Source organism: Oreochromis aureus, linkage group 6 (assembly GCF_013358895.1).
Source record: "Oreochromis aureus strain Israel breed Guangdong linkage group 6, ZZ_aureus, whole genome shotgun sequence".
Classification (NCBI taxonomy): domain Eukaryota; kingdom Metazoa; phylum Chordata; class Actinopteri; order Cichliformes; family Cichlidae; genus Oreochromis; species Oreochromis aureus.
The window spans coordinates 63,276-89,031 of record NC_052947.1 but is presented as its reverse complement, the minus strand read 5'-3'; the positions used below and the strand labels follow the sequence as shown (position 1 = coordinate 89,031).

Sequence of the window (25,756 nt, the reverse complement as noted above, 5' to 3'; positions counted from 1 at the left end):
CAACTCAAAACTTTAAGAGGGATAAAAGTAAAACTGTAACAGATATGAAAAAGCTGAATCATTCATGAATAGCCCAATAATTTGTGAACATTTTAAAGTTTGAATGGTTGTTCTGCGTGAAAGTAGGAAAAAGTAGTTAAGTTTCAAAAACAAGCAAGTTTTAGCAGAATTATGGAAGTTTCCCATTCATTTCAATGGGACAAATTAAAGGAAAAAGCTTAATATTTTAAAAAGTATAATAGTTAAAAATACCAAAAGTCATAGCGCACATTAGCAGAAATAGCAGAATAGTTTAAAATTTGAACGGTGAAAATCGGCTGAAAATTGTGGAAGTAGAAAAGTGCCAAAAAAAGTGCAAAAAGTGGCAACTAGAATAACTAGAAAAATTTGCATTTCCTGCGAAAATGCAGTGTGGATGCTGGAACGCTGAAGCTGTCTGCTGAAACTAGCTGAAAAAGCTGAAAAGTTGCATAAATTGTAAAAACTTTGCAGAAGCAAAGGAACTTTGCTAAACTGTAGTAACTTAGCAGAACTGTAATATCTTAGAGGAAACATAATACCTGGCAGAAATACAATAGCATAGCAGAACTTAGCAGAAATGTTGTAACTCACCAGAAACATGATAACTTCTCAAAAATACAAGAATTTAGGAGAAATAGTATAAGATAACACAAAGAATATATTTAGCCAAACATTCTTAAACATTACAGAAATACTATGATTTAGAAAAACAGTACAACATATGATTGGTTGTCTTAGAAGCCATATAAAAAGCAGTAAAACTGTACTATGATTTGGTAGAAAAACTATAATTAATCAAAAATACTGTATTTGGCAGAAACAGTATGATTTAGCAAAAATGCTGTATTTAGCACAAATCTTATAAAATAGCAGAAATAGTATGATTTAGCAGAAATGCTGTATTTAGCACAAATCTTATAAAATAGCAGAAATAGTATGATTTAGCAGAAATGCTGTATTTAGCACAAATACTGAAAAGCAGCAGAAATGTTATGACGTAGCACAATAGTAATAACTTAAATAGAAAAATTTCAAAAGAAAAATGAACAGCTGAAGAAATCCTGAACATGCTAAGGGTCCCTCAAATGTAATTCTTAAATGAAAAAAAAAATCAGCAAAAACAAGTATAACAGTCACACAATCACAAATATGGACACATATGGAAACACACAAGCACAGAGAAACATAGGATCAAATTCAGTCAACCAGTCTAAATATATTAAATTAAAATCATACAATAAGATGCTCCCATAAAAACTCTCTCTCGCCCTCTCTTTCTCTCTCTCTCTGTCATACACACACACACACACACACACACACACAGAAAAAGAAAAATAACAGTACAAATAGCAAAAATATTGTAATCTAGTTAAAAATGTGATTATTTATAAGACTTATGACATTTCTAACACAAACACTGAATAAAAGCTAAACAAGCTGAAGTTACCTAAACTACCTGTTGCTGAACTATGAAAAAGTGGCAGAACATCATGAAATTTATCCACCTTAGTCAATGCAATTAGGATATGGCTCTCTCGTGAGATGACTGGAACCATGATGCCAAGTCAGAATACTAGCATAAAATTTTTCACAGTACAAATCTCACTGCACACACAAAAGAACATTGCACGTCTAATGATATCTGTGGAGAGAGCAATTAGAAGCATCAAGGAGAACAAAATTTTTGACACCATTATCCCTCCGACAACTGCTGGCAGTGCAGATGTCTGCTTCATAAATATTATCAAAACAACCCCCTGGTTAAAGCTTGGGTAAGGATCTCACTGAGTTATGTTACACAGTTCACTTGGAGATCAGATAGTTCATCTGATATAGTGGGCACAATAATGGTGTCAAATACTTTGTTCTCCTTGTTCTCCAGTATTCTGACATATGTCTCAAAATAGAGCATTCTCTGTACAATTTCACCCCTCACATGACAAGATGAAGATGTGATCCCTGCGTTGTTGAGCTGATGCCATTCCTGGGCAGCTGTCTGTTCTCCTTTTGCTGTCTCAATCTTATGTACCATGTCCTTCCATGGAACTGGCCCTGGTTCCAAACCCTAAAAAAATAGCAATAACAAATATAAAAGAAATAAATACTTACACATATTATTTATATCATTTTATAAAAGAACATTAAGTCAATTAGTCCTGAATATGAATCTCAGCACTTCCTGCTGTTTGTATTTGTCCCACTGTTGCTCTGTCTCGGTGCAGGTGTGAAGATACAACCTGAAGCTTCCGTTCTGAAAAATGTACTGTTTGAAAGGGCAAAACAAATGTGTGCTTACACACTGCATTGCCAGCTACACACCAGCACTGATCAGAAAAAAGGACAACAGGGTCCCGATGCTCTGTCTGCATTAAACCATATAGAAAGCCAGTCTTACACATACTGACAAAGGCTAGACACTTTTCCAGGGGCAGAGCCACCCACCAGCTAGCAACAGGGTTAGATGATGGCGCTCAAGATGGAGCAGGAGTTATAGTCAAAGTCATTGATAATTCTGTGAACAAGCAGTATTTACCAGGGCTAACAGAATATGATCACTGTCCTTTCTTAGTGTCCTACAGAGTACAGTACCTTAAAAGCATACCTTTTTCACAGTAACATTCTAATATAAATATAAATTATTTTAATAAACAGCATTTGAGTACAAATAACTGATATTAAATTTATCTGAGTATTAAAAGTTATTTCTGGGAATAAATTTAAGTGTCAAAATGAAACCTTTTTCTTATGTGCCATTTTGTTAAGAAAAAAAAAAGCACATTGCTGCAGGGTTAATTAAAACAATATGGTGAGCTTTAGGCTTCGAGAAAAAAATGGTACTGGTTGTGAGACAAACAGTGGTAATAAGGCAACTTGTCATAATCGCCGAGTGCTCTACTGTTCTTTCTTACCCTGAGAGGCTTGATGTCTCTCCCTAAACAGGAAAAGGTGAGAACTGAACACCCAGCCCATCCCTAACTTACAGTGTGATGCAAAGGTTTGGGCAACCTTGTTAATAACCTTTTTAATAATAAACAAATTTCCCACCTATAGGACTAATAAATGTCATCTTATCATCTTATCCTGGCCTACTGGTGTTGACCAGAGGGGCCGATGGCGCGATATGGCAGCCTCGCTTCTGTCAGTCTGCCCCAGGGCAGCTGTGGCTACAACCGTAGCTTGCCTCCACCAGTGTGTGAATGTGAGCGTGAATGAATAATGTCATTGTAAAGCGCTTTGGGTGCCTTGAAAAGCGCTATATAAATCCAATGCATTATTATTATTATTATCATTATTATTATTATTATTATCTTAATAGTCATTATCTTCCTGTATAAATCATTGATTGTTACAATAAAAAATGTTAGTTTAATATATCATATAGGAGACACCCAGTGATATTTGATAAGTGAAATGAAGTTGATTGGATTTACACAAAATGTGCGATATTTGTTTAAACAAAATCAGGCAGCTGCATAAATTTGGGCACTTTTGTCATTTTATTGATTCCAAAACCTTGAGAACTAATTATTGGAACTCAAATTGGCTTGGTAAGCTCAGTGACCTCTGACCTACATACACAGGTGAATCCAATAATGAGAAAGAGTATTTTAGGGGGTCAATTGTAAGTTTCCCTCCTCTTTTAATTTTCTCTGGAGAGTAGCAACATGGGGGTCTCAAAACAACTCTTAAATAACTTGAAGATAAAGACTGTTCACCATCATGGTTTAGGGGAAGGACACAGAAAGCTGTCGCAGAGATTTAAGCGGAGGAAGCATTTTCTACGCCCACACAAATGGAGCCGCTTGAGATATGCTAAAGCACATTTGGACAAGCCAGCTTCATTCTGGAATAAGGTGCTGTGGACTGATGAAACTAAAATTGAGTTATTTGGGCATAACAAGGGGTGTTATGCATGGAGGAAAAAGAACACAGCATTCCAAGAAAAACACCTGCAGCCTACAGTAAAATATAGTGGTGGTTCCACCGCGCTGTAGGGCTGTGTGGCCAGTGCAGGGACACATGGATTCCACTCAGTGTCAGCAGATTATGGAGAATCAGTGATGTCCAGGAATCAGTGACAAAGCTGAAGCTGCGCCGGGGCTGGATCTTTCAACAAGACAATGACCTGAAACGCTGCTCATAATCCACTAAGGCATTCATGCAGAGGAACAAGTACAACGTTCTGGAATGGGCATCTCAGTACCCAGAGCTGAATATTATTGAAAATCTGTGGTGTGAGTTAAAGAGAGCTGTCCATGCTCGGAAGCCATCAAACCTGAATGAACGAGAGATGTTTTGTAAATAGGAATGGTCCAAATTCCCTTCAACCACAATCCAGACTCTCATTGGAACCTACAGGAAGCGTTTAGAGGATGTAATTTCTGCAAAAGGCAGATCTAATAAATATTGATTTCATTTCTTTTTTTGTGGTGCCCAAATTTATGCACCTGCCTGATTTTGTCTGAAAAATATTGCACACTTTCTGTAAATCCAAAAAACTTCATTTCACTTCTCAAATATCACTGTGTGTGTCTCCTGTATGATATATTTAACTGGCATTTTTCATTGTAACAACCAACAATTTATACAGGAAAATAATGAATATTAACAAGGTTGCCCAAAATTTTGCATCCCACTGTAACTCTCAGCCTGCCCATTTCACTTTTCCTGCTGTACTGGCCTGCCCTGATGATGACAACACTGGTCACACCAACATTGTTTGACACTGGTTAAAAAAGGAAGTTATCAATGCACATCATACAAACATTCCAAAAAGCAAAGCAAAAGGCCTTTAGTATTTTGTCAAATGCCATACTTATTTTTATCGTTTTTAACCAAATCTAGCTCTACTCGCAGTAGAGGAGAAATTCTCCATGTTTCACCATTGGATTCAGCAAAGATGACTCTACTAAGCATTACTTATTAACGTAGATAAATGAAACATTTGCTTCATTTGAGAAAGCTGATTCATCAGTGTTAAAACTATAATAAAAGGTGTCACAATCAAGAATTGCTGACATTTCAAATACTCACCAGTCTAGGCTAAGAAACCCTGTGTGGCTTGGCCTCAAAAGCACACAGTACAGTACTTAATCACATAATAATGATCAAAAGTAAGTTATAGTTTTTATCCTCTAAATATGAAAGCTTGCCTGTTTAATATGCATCTTTGAAACTATTCCCCCCCCTCAAATGTTGGATACTTGTCACAAATATTCCTCTCTGTCGCTCTGACATATCACCGGTCACCTGATGCCTTCAGTAATCACCTACTTAGAATTCACAAAAGACCAACAATTACACCATAGCCAGAAAGTCACAAAAATGTTCTGGTGCAGAGTTCTACTTCAGCTTTTTGAGGCAGGGAGAGTGACAAAAGTGAAGCTTTATAGACAGAGTATGGCAAAGTAACTGGGACAAATTTAATCTCTAAATGACTATTTACCTGTTCTTGAGAGGGCTTGAACATCATAGTTACCCGATGTTTACACTCTTAGTCAGTCTTGATCAATTCAGCAAAAACATCTGAAAAACAAAATGTTGCACATTTTTTTTAATAAAACATTTAGGAATTTTAAGCAAATTCTAACATCTCTGATTCTATACCGTTCAATAATATTTCATTTTTACTGTGGCATCACTAGTTACATCTGATATTTCAGAGAAATGCTAAAACCATCTGCTGTTTGTGAGCTGGACACTATGATTGTGATAAAACATTTAAACTTTGTAGCTCATACAGTTATACCTCTGCTTTACTGTCTTTAGCTTTAAGTTTATTAAGCTCTTCTTGCATAAGCATCAGAGAAATAATTGGATAGTAGTTGTCATCTGAATGTTACAGTTACTGAGGCAAAGTGTGTGGAATTAGGAGAAAGAGACAAAAAAGAAAAAACAAAAGCTACTCCTGGGAAAGCTATACCTGAAACATCATTAGAAAGCCTGAAACGTGTAACTCAGAGGGGATGTCCAGCAGAGAAAACACAGGTGCTGATACATAGCAGAGAACGTAGAAGTAACGCAGACAATCTAACGAGAGACAGAGGTGTACACACACTATGGCTATGTTCCAATTAAGAGACCGCACGCTTGAAGTACACATTTTGAGTGTGATTACGTCACCGCCACGCGACAACGGGTGTCCCAGACCCACTGCTGCACATCATCTGTGAGGCTTTGCACCCCTGATGATCCACTAGGACAAACTCACAGTGTGTGAGGAAGAGGAGGAGGAAGAGCCAGCAGATGGCAGATGGAGAGAATAAGACAGACTGTTCCCTGTTTGTGAAGGACTGCTAGAAAAGTTTAACATCACTAATGTCTGTCCTGAATCAGTCTTATTAGGTAATGTTCACATAATGTTATCATCCAGTGTTTTCAGTGTGGGAGAAAGTACTCAGGGCCTTCAAGTTACACACTATGAAAGGCAGCAACAAGTTTCATGTTCAGAAACCTAAAGTATGTATCAGCAGCAGAATGGAGCTAAAATAAATGTTTGTTTCTATTAAGCTTTGAGTATTTTGGTAGTAGCACTGCTGTGTTTGTTGCATCATGTTGCTGTAATTGTTTATATGCTTTATATATTCTGAGGTAAGTTGATCTATAGTGTTACATCATATTCATAATAATCTGACAGTACATATAATATTAGACATATTATATTTACATTACCACAGTGAGATGACTTTAGTCTCATGAACAACATTAACTAATTTTTATTTAATAACTAACCTTAAATGACTGTTTAGTACAGAAATGAAGCCCAACTATCATGTTTTACAGTCCCGTGGTCTCAACCTCAGATACTCAACTGATCAAAGTGATCTCATGACAAAAATGAAAAACCAAAAAAACATTTTTCCTCCTTTATTTCTGTCACACAAAGCTGTATGAAACGTTTCTAACGGTTAGTATCATGGTTGCTAGGTAACCTAAATGGCGCAACGAAGGCTAGACCGTCCCATTTCACAAGCCTCTCGCTTTCCCACTTCTCGTACTCATAGTACGCACCGTACGTAGTACATGTAGTGCACGTACTTCAAGTGTGCGGTCTTTTAATTGGGAAACAGACTATATGTACACACAGAGGGAAACGTGTAAATACCACACAGAAGAGAGACACAGCTGACACTAATCAGACGAGACCAGGAGGAAGCATAAGAGATTACATTGAAGCAGGGGCACGAGACTCTCCAAAGTAAAACAGGAAACATGAACATAGAACCAAGAAAACTAGGCACAATACAAGGAATGCACAGAGAACACGTAAACACTGCAAATAACAACAAGTAACCAGAAAAAGAATTAAAACAAAGAATATTAATAATCACAAAACATAAACACTGAGTGATCAAACTCTGGACAATCACATTGAGCTCTTTAGTCTGCTCTGTTTTCAGGCAGCTTCTCTTACTGTAACTGGACTGCAAATAGCGTCAGTGCATACATGTCGGTATTGCTATTTCCCTGCTCAGCAGATGGCTCACTACAAACTCATACAAATCTTCATCCCTAGTCTCTGCTGTGTCTCTTTACTATGGAATTGGATTTTTGCCAAAAAAGAACCCGTGATATTATTACGTTTTTTTTGTTTTTTTGTTTTTTTATTGGGGGGGGGCATGTAAACCCTAACCCCATGGGTAAACTGGCCAGAGCAGCAGGCCCAACCTGCTCCCTCGTAAGGTGCATTCTGGGAGTTGTAGTTATACTTGGTAAATTACTTAGTAAAGTTTGGTAAATTTTCTTTACATCAATGTTGTTCATGATACATTTAAAGTCATACTAACTTTGACATATTTCTTCATATATATGTTGAAATAAATGCTTATATGAATTAAGCAGTCTGTCTGTACATAATTCTGACAGATTTTAAGGAGGCTCTAAGCTCACCTAGCAAAAACCCCGACCATGCTATAGCTTTTACATCGTTACATTTCTCTGTTTCATAACTCTGGTGGTGCAAATACATTTACCTTTTCCTCTCATGTGATGACCAAGTTTAGCTTACCCTTTTGAAGTAAAACCTTGAAGCTTGAACCTTTGAATTTTGAAATGTTAGGATGCTCAGTCACCGCGTTCAGCCTTGAAACCTGCACCTTCGGGTGAAATCTGGAGAGAATTAGCACTCCTTCGTCCATGAGCCTATTTGAACCGCATTGATTTCCCGCACTCTGTCCAGGGGACTAGCAGTAACGTGGATCTATCAGGCGTGCTTCCCCATGACACCAGGAAAAGAGATCGCCACTTTCAAAATAAAAGCTAATCTAAAAAATAGATGCAGGTCTTTAGGAATCAAACTTAAAAAAATAACTACATAAAAAATAAAAAACACCAGTAATTTTAAACGTTTTAAATTTTAAGTTTGAGACTTATAAAACAGTACTGATAATTTCATAATTCAAATTAGACAAGAATCGGGTCTGATCACCAACAAAAATCTGAAATAAACACAAAATCAACAACAATCATAGTTAGCCAATCAGGCGGGTTGCAACAGATTACGTCACAATTTGTAACATAAAAGACCAGCGGTCCCTTTGTTGGTCTTTCTGAAGAAACTTTCAGTGACGGTCACTGCTCTTCGAATTTTCTCTGTGGTAGTAAGAACTTCATGAAACGTAAGTATTGATATTACAGCCGTTTTTAGTGCCTTTATACTATGTACAACACATTATAATATAGTGAAAGATAAAAGATCTAGCCACTGAAGTTCCTGTGAATATAAAGACTGTCAAAGTACCCCTAAAATTTGGTCTGACTTTTTGTTCGGGCTAAGAATGTTTTGTATATGTGTATCTTCATTTTTCTCTCGAAGAAAAAAAATCACTTTTGATAAATTCCCATTTAGTATTGATAGCAATGTATTTGTAGGTGTCATAGTTTGATGAACTTATTGTTTCAGGGATATTTAATTGAAAAAATGAATGTATTCATGAAAATGGCATCTATTTTTTATGAAATATTAAGATCTTACAGAATCAGACAAATCTTCCAGATCTATAACAGTTTTATAAACTTTAAGACGTTAAGTTTGGGCTGTTAGTATGAAAAAATTGCTTAAGGCTGGCACTCTGCCCTGGCAACCGCCTCCAAACTTTGCAAGCAAATTACTTTCCCAGTTACTCTATCCAACACCTGAGTAACCAATAGGAGTACAGCTAAGTATTTATTGTATTCCTAGCCCTGTATTGTCATGAAATAGTACTGTGCCAGAAGACAATATTCATAGCAGACAGGAGGAATAGTTGACAGGAATATATATGAAACAGTAGAAATCTATTCAGCCCCAATGTTTCCACTGCGTGGTGCAAAGGCTGGTGGTCATCTCCCACAGAGCTGTTTCTGGTCAAAAATGGCCATTTTCTGTCCAGTTAAGGAGGGCGGGACTGACCTAAAAAGCAGGGACTGTAATTCTATAATTCTAATGGCTCAAATGTTCAAAAAGGGGAGCCACAGAGACCAAGCAGGTGCACTTTGTTTGTGTTTGTGTGTGTTGGGGGAGGGGGGCAGGCAGGCAGGCAGGCAATCTTTGGCTAGGTCTTCAGTAAGATATCTGTAATGTTGCTGTTTTTCACTTCAGGAGCATGGATCCTTTTTCAGATAATCTTCCTATGATGTTTCATTGTTTTCTATTGTCCACTGAAACCTCTTTTCAAGTATTATTTTAATTAATAATTATTTTAATTATTATCTGAAAAAAATTAAATGGGGAAAAGAAAATTGTGATTCTTTTTTTCTGTGTTTCATCCAGAGTGAATTGGATAGTCTTACATGTGCTGTAATATTTGTATGTATTTTATGAAGGCTCATAAGCGTAAAACTAATTTTCAGACCAACATTTTGTAAAGATAATTTGTGTTTTCACAGAAATATTGAAATGTTTTCGGGTATGTAAATATCAAGCAGGAACCTCAGAAACACACTTAGGGTTGAGGAAGTTCATGATGTGTTTGTTTTATATCAAAATGTGAAGAGACGACAGAAAAGCAACAGGTGTTACTGTATTCTATCAGAATTGGATCCGTCAGAAATGTATGAACCTGTTAATGTGTTTCTTTTGCTCTTTTTTTCAGAATGGCCTTAATGAAATTAATCAATAACCGGCCTGAGACGCCATACTTCCGGCCCCCACCCATTCACATCCGGGTGTTAAAATGTTGTGAACAGCTAAAGGTGATTCAATTCAATTTTATTTATATAGCATCAAATCACAACAACAGTCGCTTTAAGGTGCTTTATATTGTACAGTAGATTGTACAATAATAAATACAGAGAAAACCCCAATAATGATATGATGTAGACTTTCACATGTATGAATGTGGCTATGGAGTAAGATCATAGAAATACATTTCTTTATTTATGTATTTATCAGGTGATCACCTGGGATGTCCAGGATGGAGGGGTCAAACCACTTTCAACAAAAAAAAATAAAGTTGCAGCAATCACTGATGGAAAATCAGTGGTAAAGATAACTTTATTTGAAGAGTTCTCCCCCAAAGTACAACAGAACATGTCCTACATGATGAGGGGACACGAGCTAAGGGGGCAAGCTCCCCCTTATCTCATCAACGTCACGGCAAGGATGCAGTTTTTTAAAGCTCCTACCCTACCTGTCTCAGACGCCCTCTTTACAAAGGCGGAGGAGCTTCTGGAGCCACCTTCCCCTGCAACGCAACTAAAGATGAGCCCAACATCTGGAGGGCTCATGACAGTGGAAGGGGAGGTTGTGGAGGTAAATATTTGTGGTTCCATCAGAATTGATATTGCTTTAGGTTTTCAAAGAAACCATTACTTTTTTGTCTTTAAAAGTAAAAATAATAAATTTATTGTTTTGTCAAGCAAACACAAAATTGTGAGAACAAGATCAACCACTATTATTTTGTAAATGGTTGTAGATTTATCATTAACAACAATAATAAAATAATAGATGTACTAAGTCAAGAAAGAAGCACCTAGATGTACACACACAGATTTATGCAATCACTATAACTGACATTATATTTTAATTGAATTTTCAGTGTTCGGTAGTGAGGACAGTTTTGTCAGGGAAACAAGTGGCGCCGTTAAGAACGCTGCACCTAAAGCAGGTAATGGTGCAACTAAAGTGTAATATTGAAAATGGTGAAAATAGGCATATTTCTATTAGTTAATGAATAAATCTTTCATTCTGTAATTTTTGTGATTTCAGGATGGGCACACCATGACGGTCTCCTTGTGGAGGGAGGCGTCAATTGTTGATGTTCACGTGGGAGATCAAATAAAGATCTCCCACGTCAAAGTGCACCGCTCTGCGTATGGAGTACAGCTCCAGTCGACTTCCTACACAAAGATTGAGGTATGAAGAAGCCATATGGTAGTACCAACATGTAATAGCAATGTCATTTACCAAAATGTTTAGAATTATAGGTGGTCCAAAAGATTGACTCTGTTCATCTGGACATAGCATTTTCAAGTGGGAGAAATGTTTCATCACTCATCAAAGTGACTTCTTCAGTCTCAGCGGACTGCAGGTTTCTGTGTTCTTTGATCAGTGCCCATGACAATTTGTATATTATTTACCCATGAACTGACCTCCCAGCCTATTGTTCCTTCAGTGGGCTAGTTTCAGTCATTATGCAATGTACTGTTTAAAAGATTGGGTAAAAGAGACTGAAAAAGTCACCTGGATGAGTGACGAAACGTTTCTCCCACTTGAAAATGCTACGTCCAGATAAACAGAATCAACCTTTTGGGATTTACTTACATGGATCATTAAGCATGCATCAACACGTGATTACCATGTTGAATATTTTTGTGTGTGCTTTTTGTGTATCGACAGACAAAGGAAAATGAAAGTACAGAAATAACAATAGTTGGGGTGGCCACTGTAGAGGAGTCACTGCAGTCCACCCAAGTACAAGTTCTCCTTGAAACTGGAGAAACCCTCTTCATCAAGGGGGAAATGTGGAAGCCCTACGAGGAGGAGTTTGAGAATTCCACAATCACCGTTGCTGTAAAAATCAAAGGAAAACAAATAGTAGACATAAAAAAAAACCCAGAATAAATAAATTACATATGTGTGTGTGTGTGTGTGTGTGTGTGTGTGTGTAGTTCATTTGTTTTGTTTGTATTTTCTAAAATGTTCAAGTTTGAAAAATGATATATTATAAAGAATGAATTAAATTGTTTTCATTTATATTTTATTTATATATTAATAATTTTTTATTACATGTTGCTATGTTCATTTGTTTAAACAATATTTAAAAGTTTAAAATAGTTTCAATCGCATTCTTATGCTAAGTGTTTTGTATTCTGACAAAATCTAATAAATAGCTGAAAATGCATAAAGCAGTCTCAAGTTTATTAAATGAAACAGAAGACATGGTTTATAAAACACTCTCTAATGTACAGTTACATTGCATGCTCTGTACAGAGCTTAAGAGACGTTTTAAGCACTTAAAACCTTCCATAAAGAACACTCCTCCTGTAGGCCAACAACTGCCTATCTGTATGTTCAACATGATATAATACTGTTTTTATGTGTGATTTTTTAGAAGGCTGAAAGATTATATATGTTTTTCTTAAACAGTTTGAAAACATTAATAACACACCTAGAAACAAAGATCAAAGCTCAATATTGTATTTTCTGTATGTATTAAAGGGGGCGAGTTCATAAACAATATTTCATTTGGTAGCTTTGCAGAAGCCAACAAATTAATTTCATTATTCATTTTAACATTCTTGCTGTTTTCATGCTTGAATTGCTGTTTTATTCAAATAATTAAGGAAGGACAAAATGATCAAGTCAAGACTTCTGGGTGGATATGATATCGATTAAACAAGGTATTCACATTTTATTAATAAGGCCAGGAATTTATCTAACAATACTCAATGTATTAAAGCAGGAGTTGAGATCTCCAAGCTTCAAGGGCTAGCATCCTGCATGTTTGAGATGTATCCTTGATCCAACACAGCTGATCCTCACCTGCTAAATCATACTATTTCTGCTAAATCATAATATTTCTACTAAATCATAACATTTCTACTAAATATAGTATTGCTAAATCGAGGTATTTCGGGTGTCCAAATTCATATGCTGCATCCTTCTGAGGACTCGACCTTTACGTGGGATTGGTCCTCCGAAGGGTGGGTAGGCCGGAAGTGAGCGGCTGTGAAATTGGACGGTCTAGCCTTCAGATTTGTGTCACCAGCTGTCAGGTTTATACAGTGGATTGTCATTTATGCTTATAAATATCTACTCATACATGCTTAGAGTTTTATAAACAACGTCATGTTGGTAGGGGTTTGATCCTTAGTAGTCTGTGGAGACTCTGTGTGCCTCCCAGAGCACTCTGGCATGCACACACAACTTAAGGTCAGGAGAGAGGTTATATCCGCTCTTACTGATATATGGTATAGCAAACACACCTATATCTGTTTAAGTCTAAGTGCCTTTTGTTTAGATGAACTGCTGGACTTCCAGGCCAGCAGGTTTAGGGAACCCCCACCCCCCCCCATATGTAGACATCATATGTTGATGAACCTATGCATATTCATGTAACCACAATAAAAGGAGTACTATGGGGAACCTGGCTGAGAGTCTGACAGACGTGAAGTGGGTGGAACGGCACTTGGCTCCAGGCAGGTCTCCCTCATGCATGAGTAGCACAAGGAACTTTGCCTACTTGGTGTTCAATGCTTTTGCTCTCTAGTTAAATTGTCTCGTTCCAGCGGTGCACCTGAGCTAGACAGACCCAACACCAGCTGTCTTGGTGGGGTTTAATAAACTCAGCCATCTCCTCCTTGCTATCTGAAATATAGCAAGGAGGAGACATCAGGTCACTGATGTCTCAATCATGTCACACTTCTGTTTAATCAGGTTTCTGTTTGACTGTAATCTCAGCCAAACCGATTTACTCAAACCGATTGTTTGTACACCTCCTTGGTGTTGGTGTTCAGGAGAAGACTGTTGTCATTGCTTCAGTCAGTTAAATAAATCTATATTAACGCATCACATTTTAACACAATGACCTTATATTGATTTATGACTTTTAATCATGAATTCAAATTTAAATAATCATGTTTTAAATATTTATTCAATTTTAAAAAATTAGTTTCTGCTAGTTTTTTTCTGTGGCAAAAAATACTGTAAAATTATTATTAAATTTACATACATTTTTTACGTTCTCAAGGTCCATTTTGTGTAATTTCCCACTACCAGTGAACGCCTCTTTTTTCTTACGTCTGTGGCTCACTTCTGAACCTCCGCCCACTTTCTCCCCGGATTGTTGCCGGTAAGCTGCTTCTCTTCTCTGAAATGTCTATGATCTTTTTTTTTTTTGATTCACCGAGTTGTTGTTAGTGACTTATAAAGCCAGTCAAAGTATAAGTCATATTAAAGCAATACATTATCTGCTTTTTTAGCGAGAAATTGTAAATTTTCTATTTTAAAGGGGTTTTCGAGAAGCTAGCCCTGACAACCCAAAGCTAACGCCTAGCGCTTTTATAGACCCAGTTTGAAATGACAATGGTTCATTTGGTTGTATACTACACTTTATTGTGTTGTTTTATTAGAATTATTCGGCGTTTTAGTATTTCTGAGTCTGTTACGGAAGGTTCAGTTCTCACAAATCAGTGGGTTAAAACAGCCTCATTATTTAGGCTGTAAGGTTATGTGATGTCGCCATCTTGGAACCATGGCGGTACATTACATAATTGAAGCGGCAGGTTCTGCAACTTTGAAGGAGCCATTTTACCGCCTCTGACCCAACAGCGCGCCTGTGTCTGTCTTGGGGGTTAATTAATAGAAGGGAGAGATATACATATAAAATACAAGAATAATAACATCTCTTAATGAGAAGTAGACTTTTCAAATTTTTTAAAACTGTTTAACAAAAGCTTGTTTGTTCAGGCCCACATTTAAATATAACCTAAATCTGCAGCTCTGTTTAATTTTTCACTTTATGGAAAATTAATGAAATAAAAAAGGCCACCTTCAAATAAATCAAATGCAGCAGTGGGCCATTAATATTACTAATAAGGTGTATAGATATTTATTTTAAAACATCAGCATATCAAATGATACTGTGTGCACTTAATAATATTTTCAGGAAGTAGAATTTGAATGCAGGCCACCTCAAATGTTAAAGCCTACAAATATATCATACAAGTTAACTGAATCTTAACTGATGCTGATTTTAGTTGTCTGATTCTGTATGTTTTCCTCTTTGTCTTTTGTTACACAGAGTGAAATACATCGTTGGTTTTGCCTTTGCTGGTAAGTAAACAGTCACTGTAACTGAAGCAATATAAACACAGCATTGTGTAAAAAGTTTTGCAATTTGCATACAATAGTTTGGCTTTTTGTGGCATCCATTGACTGACAAGCAAAAACACATAGTCAGGATTTATAATCTGTAGTAGCAAAGCCCCCACACAGGACCTATGTCTCTCCCTGAAAATGTCCCTGAAGTTTAATAGACCATTTATGTCTGATTTTAATTTTGATGGCTTGTCAAATCATAAATGTTTTAGGAGAGTCAGTATAAGTGGTAACTTAAACACCACAGCTATTGTGGTTTTTATATATGTATGTATGTATGTATGTATTTATATTGTGTCTCATATTCTGCTCATGTATTACATTAAAGTCAGAACATGGGTGAATGGAAGTGGTAGCTTAAACACTTGAGCAATGATTAAAAAAAAAAAGGTTAACCAAAGTTCTGAGTCGATAATCTTTGCTATATTAAAGCCAGTGTGCAATTTATGTACACTAACATTTTTTGTATCCAATATTTTTAATAAGAAATGAAATTTAAAGTTATGGTTTTTCAAATTTTATTAAAACTGACTTGTGATAGAAAATGTTGGAGCCACAAAGCTTCTTTGTAGGAAATATTTGGTATATCCTGCATTGTGCCAATAAATATTGGTTCCTATTCTTTGCACCTCTGTAGTAGTGAATGCTTTTATTACACATGTTATAGCCATGTGACACCCTGCAACTAATGTTTTTCATGTTTAGAGTGCAGTAAGTTAAAGGCTTGAAGAAACTGAAGATGTTACTGGTTAATTTTTGGCACAGTAACCTGGATTGAGTGTAAAGAGGATCAAAAGTCTGAATCATTACACACTGATCTGATGTATTGTTTCGTTTCTCTAGACTGCTGATCTGATCGTCTTAGTTTGGTAAGTAAAGGTTGTGTTTGAAATACAGTGATGGGAAAAGTCTTTCTTACTTGCACGTTTAATTTGTTTATGCTTTTGTCACATGTTTCATATCATCTAACAGGGAGAACCTGGATGAATACCAAAAAGCATTTTTAATGTCATGATTTTATGTATGAAGCAGAGAAAAACAAACCAGAACAACCTGAGATATTATAATGAGCAACAAGTACCATCATGCATTTACAGTAATAAGTAATGACTGGTTTACATCACTGAGGGGATTTTGGTCCACTCTACTTTCAGAATTGTCTTAATTAAGGTCCAATATAGGGTTTCCAAGTCATACCAACTATATCAATTCCATTCAAATACAGACTCTAGTTAGTCTACACCAAGAGTTTTGTTTCATTCGATCGTGGCTCAAGAGTTGGGAGTTCGTCTTGTAATTGGAAGGTTGCCGGTTCGAGCCCCGGCTCGTAAAGTCTCGGTCGTTGTGTCCTTGGGCAAGACACATCACCCGTTGCCTACTACTGGTGGTGGTCAGAGGGTCTGGTGGCGCCAGTGTCTGACAGCCTCGCCTCTGTCTGTGCGCCTCAGGGTGGCTGTGGCTATAATGTAACTGCCATGACCAGTGTGAATGGGTGGATGACTGGATGTGTAAAGCGCTTTGGGGTCCTTAGGGACTAGTAAAGCGCTATATAAATACAGGCCATTTACCATTAAGAGTTGGACTTGCTCGTGTGCTTTAGATCAATTTCCTGCTGTGAATCCCAAGTGTGATTAAACTTAAGCTCAGGACCTGATGGCTTGATGTAGGTCCAGAAGGAGTAAAGGAACTCTGGACCAACACAGTAAGAGCACCATGTTTGACTTTATTGCTGGTGCTTGTTTGTTGTTGTTGCTGTTTTGGTAATGTTTCTCTCACTGTAGATGATTCAGTTTAGTGCAGTGAGTCAGCACAGCTCTTGGTTATGATCAAGATATTTTAAATGCGAGAAAGGAGTTGTTCTTTTTGGCCAGTTATTTATTTTGCCTGTTCACCTACAACATCTGGGAGGGTTTTTCTTTTCTGGGGTCTCCAAATCTGTATAATCTGTAGCAGCAAAGCCCCCACACAGGTCTTTGTAAATCTTTCCAGAATTATAGCTCTCTCTGAGTTTGTTTCACATTAGAGCAGCTCACGATTAGCAGTTTAAATATACACATAGGGCAGGTGTCACAAACTCCAGTCTTTAAGGGCCGGTGTCCTGAAGCTTTTCCATTTGTCTCTATTATAACACATCTGAATAAAATTAGTAGGTCATTAGCAAGAGTACAGACTTTGACTGCATGCTGAAGTCGGAACCCCCAACCCTACTCCGATACAATTAAGTAATTTAAGTGTTTGGAAAAATGTACTCCCAAAAATACATTTATTGCACCATTTTCATTCACTTATTGCGTTGCTGTAACATGAATCAAATGGCTGAATTGCCACCTCAGCATAGAGTCAAGTTGCAGCATGCAGTCTTGCTAATAACCTGTGTTGCAACAGGGACACATGGAAAAGTTTCAGGACACCTGCCCTGGAGAACCAGAGTTTGAAGCCTATGGTGTAGGGCATTGTGAATTTCAAGTTTCTTTCCTTAAATCACTGTCTGAAAACTGCTTTTTGTAATTTTTGATGATGATTTGCAAAATATAGGTGGGATGAAAACATAAACGTAAGAAATTTGCCCCAAATGTCACTGAAATATGTAGAAACTGCTGTGTAGGAACCAGCCATCTCCAAATTTCTCACGTTGGAAAATGGTAAATAACCTGTATTTGTATAGCACTTTACTAGTCCCTAAGGACCCCAAAGCGCGTTACACAACCAGTCATCCACCCATTCACACACACATTCACACACTGGTGATGGCAAGCTACGTTGTAGCCACAGCCACCCTGGGGCGCACTGACAGAGGCGAGGCTGCCGGACACTGGCGCCACCGGGCCCTCTGACCACCACCAGTAGGCAACGGGTGAAGTGTCTTGCCCAAGGACACAACACAACAACCGAGACTGTACGAGCCAGGGCTCGAACCGGCAACCTTCCGATTACAAGGCAAACTCCCAACTCTTGAGCCACGATCACCCCATCATCACCCATCATGCTTAGTAAATTATTGTTTACTTTTACCTTAACGACTCCTGAAATATTTTGATATACTGTTGTTCCAGGCAACTACACACAGACATGGGCATTTGATAATTTTGGGGATTAATGAACATAAATTTTAGAGCATTACATGACTATGAAACTTGTATGTCTTATTGCAAATGGATAAAATCTCATATTACCTTTATGAAGAGGGTGATCTTTATTAAGGTGTAGAAAAAGAAAACAGAGTTGTTGTTTGTATTCCAGCTGTGGCAAACAAAGAAATTTCCTGAATCTTTTTGACTACAGAGAGTGATACACTGTTGACTCTGATGCTGATTTGAGTTGTCTGATTCTGTATTTTTGTCTTTTGTTATAGAGTGAACAGATCTTTGGTTTTGCCTTTGCTGGTAAGTAGACAGTGATGGTGATGTTTAGTAATTTACTTACAGTTTGGCTATTTGTGACATCTTGCCATTTGCTCTTGTGCAAAAACACATAGTCAGCATTTATAATCTGTAGCAGCAAAACCCCCACAGAGGACCTCTGACTGCCCCTGAAAACGTCTCTGAAGTTTAATAGCCCATTTATGTCTGATTTTTATTCATGATGACTTATCAAGTCCAAATGTAGCTAAATGTCAGAGTTGTCTTTATACAATTGTTCGGTTTCTCATTATGTTTGTGGATTTAAGTATCAAACAAAACTATGAAAGTTCTTTAGGTGAGTATAGGTGGTAACTTGAACACTTAAGAGCACCACAGCTATCGATTTTTATTGTCTCTCATATTCCACTTATTAATTAGCATGAAGTCACAACACTAGAAGTATTTTGCCTAAGTGACTAGAAGTGATACTTTGACACTTAAGCAATAATAAAAGGTAAAAAAAATCAAAAGTGTGAGTAGGTATATTAAAGCCAGTGTTTTAGAATCAAATATAAATGTTCCCAAAAAGGGACATACTGCAAAATGCATAAATATTCCTGCCAATAGGTACAATGGAAGGACTTTTTAGTATAATATTTTAAGAAACGATGTGCCACTGTCATTGCTGTAACATGTCAATATTTACTTGTATTTTGGATTTACATATTCAGACCAGACTAACTAAAACCTGATGAGGTTTTCTGTTACTTCTGATTTAAACAATTATTTTGCATCCAATGTCTTTAATCTGAAATGAGATTAAAAGTTGTGGTTCTTCACATTTTATTAGAAACATTTGGTATATCCCGTATTTGTGCTAACTCTTTGCACTTCTGTAGTAATGAATGCTTTTGTTACACATGATAGCCACGTGAGACCTAAAAATTAAGAGTACAGTAAGTTTATAAAGGCTTAAAGAAATTGAGGTTTTACTAGTTATTTTATGACAAAGTAAATTTAATTGTGTGCGAAGAGGCTCAACAGTCTGAGTGATTAAACAGTGATCTGATATATTGTTTCCTTTCTCTAGACTACTGATCTGATTGTCTCAACTCTGGTAAGTAAAGGTTTTGTCTGAGGTACAGTCCTGGGAAAAGTATTTCTTCCTTGCACATTCATTTTATTTATGCTTTTTTTGTAACATGTTTAAAAATCATCTAACAAGGATAACCTTGATACACCTAAACCTGCCTATTTATACCTAAATACAAAAAGCAGTTTTAAAGGGATGATTTCATATATAAAGTGGAGAAAAACAAACCAGAACAACCTGGTGTAATGTAAAAATATGTTACTGTCCAATACCCAGCTGTGCAAGTCCTGATAGCAACATATACCATCAAGCATTTACATTAACAAGTAATGCCTTATTTACATAACTGGGGGGATTTTGGTCCACTCTACTTTCAGAATTGTCTTCATTTAGGCCCATTATAGGTTTTTCAAGTCATACCAAGTATCTCAATTTCATTAAAGTCCAGACTCTGATTAGTCTACACCAAGAGTTTTGTTTCACTCAGAGTTGAACTTCCTTGTGTGCTTTAGATCACTTTCCTGCTGTGAATCCCAAGTGTGATTAAACTTAAGCTCAGGACCTGATGAGTTGATGTAGGTCCTGAAGTAGTAAAATAACTCTGGACCATCCCACTAACAGCACCATGTCTGACTTTATTGCTGGTGGGTTTTTATTTTTGGTAATGTTTCTCTCACTATAGAAGATTCAGTTTAGTGCAGTGAGTCAGCACAGCTCTTGGTGATCATCAAGATGTTTTTGGCAAATGTGAGAAAGGATTTGTGTTGTTTTTGCCAGTCAATCAATACATTTGAGTTGAGTGGATGTAAAGTGTTTAAAGCAGGAAGCCGGAAACTGTCTGCTCTAACCTCAGTGTGCAGATATATTTGGACCATATAATATTTACAGTAAGTTACTGTAGCAGCACATCTTGGTTTGAGTTATAGACTGTGTTTTTATTGTTTTAATAGAACACAGGTGTCCTTATAACAGCTCCACCACCATTTGTTAAACATTGTCATTCAGTTCAGTCCAATAATTTACTGTAGAAATCTTAATTGTGTAAAGCTCTATGTACTGCATTTTTCAGATTATAAGGCATGTATATATAAATTAGTCTGTTTTTAAACATAAGGTATATTAAGGTAAAAACAGTCAGATAATTCGATCTTCATTTAACTCATAGTAACTCTGAACATTGTTAATTTGTAGCACAGAAAATACAGAACAATACACTCACTTTTCAGTTCATTCCTCTTCCACCAATCCATCAAATTCTTGATGGGATGATCAGTTTGAAATGTGCTTCGTAAGCATGTCTCTTAACAGTTGCCACGTCCTTGTACACACGGCATACTATTATGTTAAAGCACTGTACGAATTACTCCACGAGGCTCCTGACTATGGTAGCCATAATTCTCCGACAAAACATCAAGCGGTGCAGCTTTGTAGCAAACCAAACTCTTACTAAATATTTGACAGAATTTTGAGCACCGTGTACCACATAAATCCAGTTCGAGGTCAGTAAGCACAACCAGAATCAAAACGTAATGCACACTGTTTATTTTATTTATTTTTAGAAAATGACAGGATTTTAAGTTCGCCTTATAGTCTGAAGAATATGGTAAAGCCCAAGCTTATTGGAAATACGACTAATTCCAGTCCTTTTGTGTCTTACAGGTGACCTGCTGCAGACAACCCTCTCTCTATCATTATCAAGCAATTCTGTCTGTCCTATCACTCTCCCTGCTCTATCTAATTTGACAGCCATTCTATCTTGTATCCCTCTATCTCTACTGCTCTATCTAATTTGAAAGCCATTCTATCTTGTATCCCTCTATCTCTACTGCTCTATCTAATTTGAAAGCCATTCTATCTTGTATCCCTCTATCCCTACTGCTCTATCTAATTTGACAGCCATTCTATCTTGTATCCCTCTATCTCTACTGCTCTATCTAATTTGAAAGCCATTCTATCTTGTATCCCTCTATCCCAAGCGCTCTATCTAATTTCAGAATCCAAGTTTTCAGAATCCAAGTTTTCAGAAATCCAAGTTACCAGTACTTGATCTATCTGTTATAGAATTCTGAGAGATCTCTGCTCTCACTGCTCCTTCTTTCCTGTCATTAAACTCTCTCACATTCAGTCATTTTGCTGAAAATTACAATTAGAAAGTTGAATATACAGTAGTAGAATTGCAGTACAGTAGAACTTATAGTAGAAACTACTTATACAGCCCTACATTTGTAGTTTTAACTTGGCATTACACTTTGGAATAAACACTGATAGTTTGGCTTACTGGTGCAATTACTTTGATACGTTATATAAAATATACACCTTTTATAAGGTTTATTTGTAATAAGATAATCTGACTATTCTGTAATATATTCAGAGGGCTATATTCACATAAATATTAAATTTGATTCAAATACATTTTTCAGGTCTGTTTCATTGGCTATAACATTTGACTACAAGTTTATACTATTATTATTTAAGGACAAACCCTTTTTTGTCACTCAGTGTAAGTGTTCAGTTACAGTTGTCATCTAGAGGCTGCCCTGAGAACCCAGACTTCCTGTTTCCTGACTGCTGCAGAACATCCAGCTGAAGAATCCCCATCGCCTGTCATCTGATCACCACACCATCACAGGTCCTTATATTTGCTTTAAATTTTAAATATCTTAAAGATTTACACAGTCCACTTAAAAGCTAAGATTTTTATCATAGCCTGTTGATTGATTGTTGAGATTTATTCTGCATATTACTTTACAGAAGTATAGACCTATTTGTTATCCAGTCTGTTATCCAGTCTGGTTAAAAAAAAAATATAACAAGTAATAATATACAGTTTTTGAAAAAGTTACAATAAAACAGACCAAAGTGTTTTCAAAGAACTTTAAATAACTTTTATATTGAGTTTGTATTTAAGTCAGCCTTTTACATCAATTCTGATAAATCTCTGATTTAATAGTTATTAAAGTCATTAGTTTTTCAGTGTTTACAGGTTGACTTTTGTTTACATTTGTGTATAAATACATATAAGGTCCAGTTTGTACTTCAACAAAATGCCAAGAAAAAGTCAAAGGTCACAGTCCCAGAAGCTTAGATGGCAAAAGCAGAAAGAACAGGTAAATGTTTCTCAGAGCAGTGAGCAGGTAAAGGTGTCTGTTACAACTGCTCCCAGTCCAGAAGTGCAGATCAGTGCTCAGACAGCTGCAGTGTCTTATGCAGATGTGGTAAAGAGAGGTGTTCGCTCAGCATGTGTGCCAGATGCTAAAGTACAGCAGGTAATACAGACTGAACCCCAGATAATTGTGCAAACACAGCATGATGAACAAGCTCCAGAACAGTCTCATGTACAAGTTACAAACAGTGAAACTCGTCCACGAGTGAGTAGCATCTGTGCGTCCCGAAGCCAGGCTTCTCCTAAGTATGGAAAGTACAGGAATCATCAATGCATGGCTAACAGTTTGGTTTTCCTGTCATTCTTACATGAGGATGAATTCATTACCAGAGCAGATCTAAACCGTGTTTTGGACAAAGGCCATGCCATGTATTCAGATGCCAAAAAGAGGTTTGTTAACAGTGTGTTTCTAGCCTCCGATGAGCTTCCCTCAGTGGTCACCAGCCGCAGACACAAGTATCAAGTGGACATGTCTCAGATTGCTCATTATGGCACATTTGATGGTACAGATCACCTTCAGAGCCTTGAACAGGGACTACAGTGTTTGGCTTCAGCGGTTCGCTATGCTTTGCTAGTCATGGGAGGAACAGTCATCGCAGTTTGCAGGCTGACTTCAGGTGAATACGCATATTTTGATCCTCACCCACGCAAGTCAACAGGAATGCCATTGTCGCTAGCTGTAAGTGGTGGAACTGCAGTTATGTTAAAATTTACACGTCTTAACGACATGATTGACAGGATCAAATGTTTGTACCGAATGCTTAGCACTGCACCAACCTGCACTTATGAGCTACAGCCTGTCGAGTTTCAGAGTGAAAACGCAGCTGACCAAAGAGATGCTGATGAAAACAGACAAACAGCTACAACTGTTCCAGCACCAGCTTTAAATGAACCTGAATTTGAAACCACAAAATCCACTGAGCAGACACAGCAAACTGTGACCGACACTTTAGCCACTGAAGTGATGTCATCCAGAGTGGATTATTCAAATGAGCCAGCTGCTGAGCTGAATTGTCCTTCTGATTATTTAGAAAAAGAAACCTCTGCATCTTCTGTAAGAGACACTCAGGTAACAAAAGAATCTGTTCCTCAGAATGATTTAAACACTGCCTCCTGTTTAACTAAGACAACAGAGGAACTCTCACATAAACTGTTGAAGCATAATAAACAGCAAAGGAGAAAGATTAGGAGACGACTATTGGTCCAAGAAAAACTACCACAAAGGAAGGAAAATCAGAAAAAGAAAGAAAGACAGACGTACACTTTTGATGAAAGCTTTAAGGCAAAGAAAAAAGATTCTAGTAGAAAGTCTCATGATTCTGATCACAGTAAGAAAAAGAGTGTGTACAAAAATAATCTGTATAAACTCAATGCTACATATAGAGAGAAACAGAGAGAACATTTGAGAAAAATCTATAGAGATGGTGCTAAAATTAGAGAGAGAAAAAGAGAACGTGTGATAAGGATGTATAAAGAAGATTCTTTATTCCGAGAAAAGCAGAAGGAACGTATAACAAGAACATATAGAGAATCTGCCATTTTCCGAGAAAAGCAGAAGGAACGTATGAGAGAAACATATAAAGAATCTTATAGACAATGTCCTATATTCAAAGAAAAGCAGAAGGAACGAATAAGAAGAACATACAGAGAATCTCCCATGTTCCGAGAAAAGCAGAAGGAACGTATTAGAAGAAATTACAGAACTTGTGCTCAATTCAGAGAGAAACATAAAGCTTACATGAGGTCATATGTATATAACCTATATAAAGAAAGTGAAGAATTTAGACAGAAAAAACGATCTTACGTCACTAAACGTTATGGAGAAGAAAGAAAATTTCAGCAGCAACACAAGGACAATATGAGAGAACGAATGAGAGTAAAATATTGGAATGGTTTTTCTTTTAGACAGATGCATAATTTCAGATGTGCAATGAAAATAAAAAGAAAATATCGTCAGATGCATCGACCAACTGAAAGTTTACAGTGTCATCCAGATAACACTTTAATAAATGAGGCCATATCTTGTTTCAGATCCAACATTAAGTCAGCACCATCTTATGTTTGTACTGTTTGTCTAAAAGCTTCTTTTCCTAATCAGGTGAAAATCTGCAAAAGAGAAAATTACTCAAAACACCAAACTGTAGCTCAGCAGTGTCTAACTGGTAAATTTGTTCACGTGTGTGATGAAGCATGTAATGATCACTGCAGTTTTCCTGTTGAGAGAAAAAAGGAGTATATCTGTCACACGTGTCACAGTTCCCTCAAAAGTGGACGCATGCCAAGGCTTGCTGCTGTCAATGGTTTAGATCTGCAGGATATTCCAGCTGAACTGTGTGATCTCAACATTCTGGAGAGACATCTGATTGCCAAATGCATACCATTTGCAAAGATTATTCCACTTCCAAAGGGCAGACAAAGACTCATACGTGGTAATGTGGTGTGTGTACCATCTGAAGTCCAACAAACAGTTGACTGTTTACCTCGGCTCAGAAACCAATCACAGATAATGAGAATTAAGTTGAAAAGACGACTGTGCTACAAAGGCCATCAGCTGTTCCAGACTGTCACCTGGTCTAAACTGATCCAAGCCCTGCGTAAACTGAAACAAATTCATCCACAGTACACAGATATTGTTATCAGAGATGATGCATTGCTTTGTGATCCAACGTTACCTGATGATGACAGCAGTGATGAAGCCAGCATGGCAAGTGATGATTATAATGAAGCAGATTTAATGGAAATTGACAACTATGAAAAAGATGCCCTTTTGTGTGAAAGTGAGTCTGAAAGTGAACAAGATATTAATATGCAATCCTGTGATGAACAACCAGAGGAAC

General features: G+C 37.0%; 1 protein-coding gene and 2 long non-coding RNA genes across 3 annotated transcripts; 2 read left to right on the top strand and 1 right to left on the bottom strand.

The window, feature by feature from the left end:
* Nucleotides 1-1,336: 1,336 nt before the first annotated feature.
* Nucleotides 1,337-8,195, bottom strand: LOC120440448. The gene is made up of 3 exons (XR_005613259.1): nt 8,030-8,195; nt 5,468-5,547; nt 1,337-2,086 (listed from the first exon to the last, which is right to left on the bottom strand). It is a non-coding gene; the product is annotated as an uncharacterized LOC120440448 (long non-coding RNA).
* Nucleotides 8,196-8,538: 343 nt separating this feature from the next.
* LOC120440487 lies at nt 8,539-12,088 on the top strand. Its single transcript, XM_039613127.1, has 6 exons — nt 8,539-8,639; nt 10,095-10,194; nt 10,394-10,753; nt 11,040-11,108; nt 11,210-11,356; nt 11,840-12,088. The coding sequence occupies exons 2-6, from the start codon at nt 10,096-10,098 to the stop codon at nt 12,062-12,064; spliced, it is 900 nt and encodes a 299-aa protein (XP_039469061.1). The 5' UTR covers nt 8,539-8,639; nt 10,095; the 3' UTR covers nt 12,065-12,088.
* Nucleotides 12,089-18,554: 6,466 nt separating this feature from the next.
* On the top strand, nt 18,555-22,031 carry LOC120440504. The gene is made up of 3 exons (XR_005613295.1): nt 18,555-18,705; nt 19,754-19,780; nt 21,416-22,031. It is a non-coding gene; the product is annotated as an uncharacterized LOC120440504 (long non-coding RNA).
* Nucleotides 22,032-25,756: the final 3,725 nt, after the last annotated feature.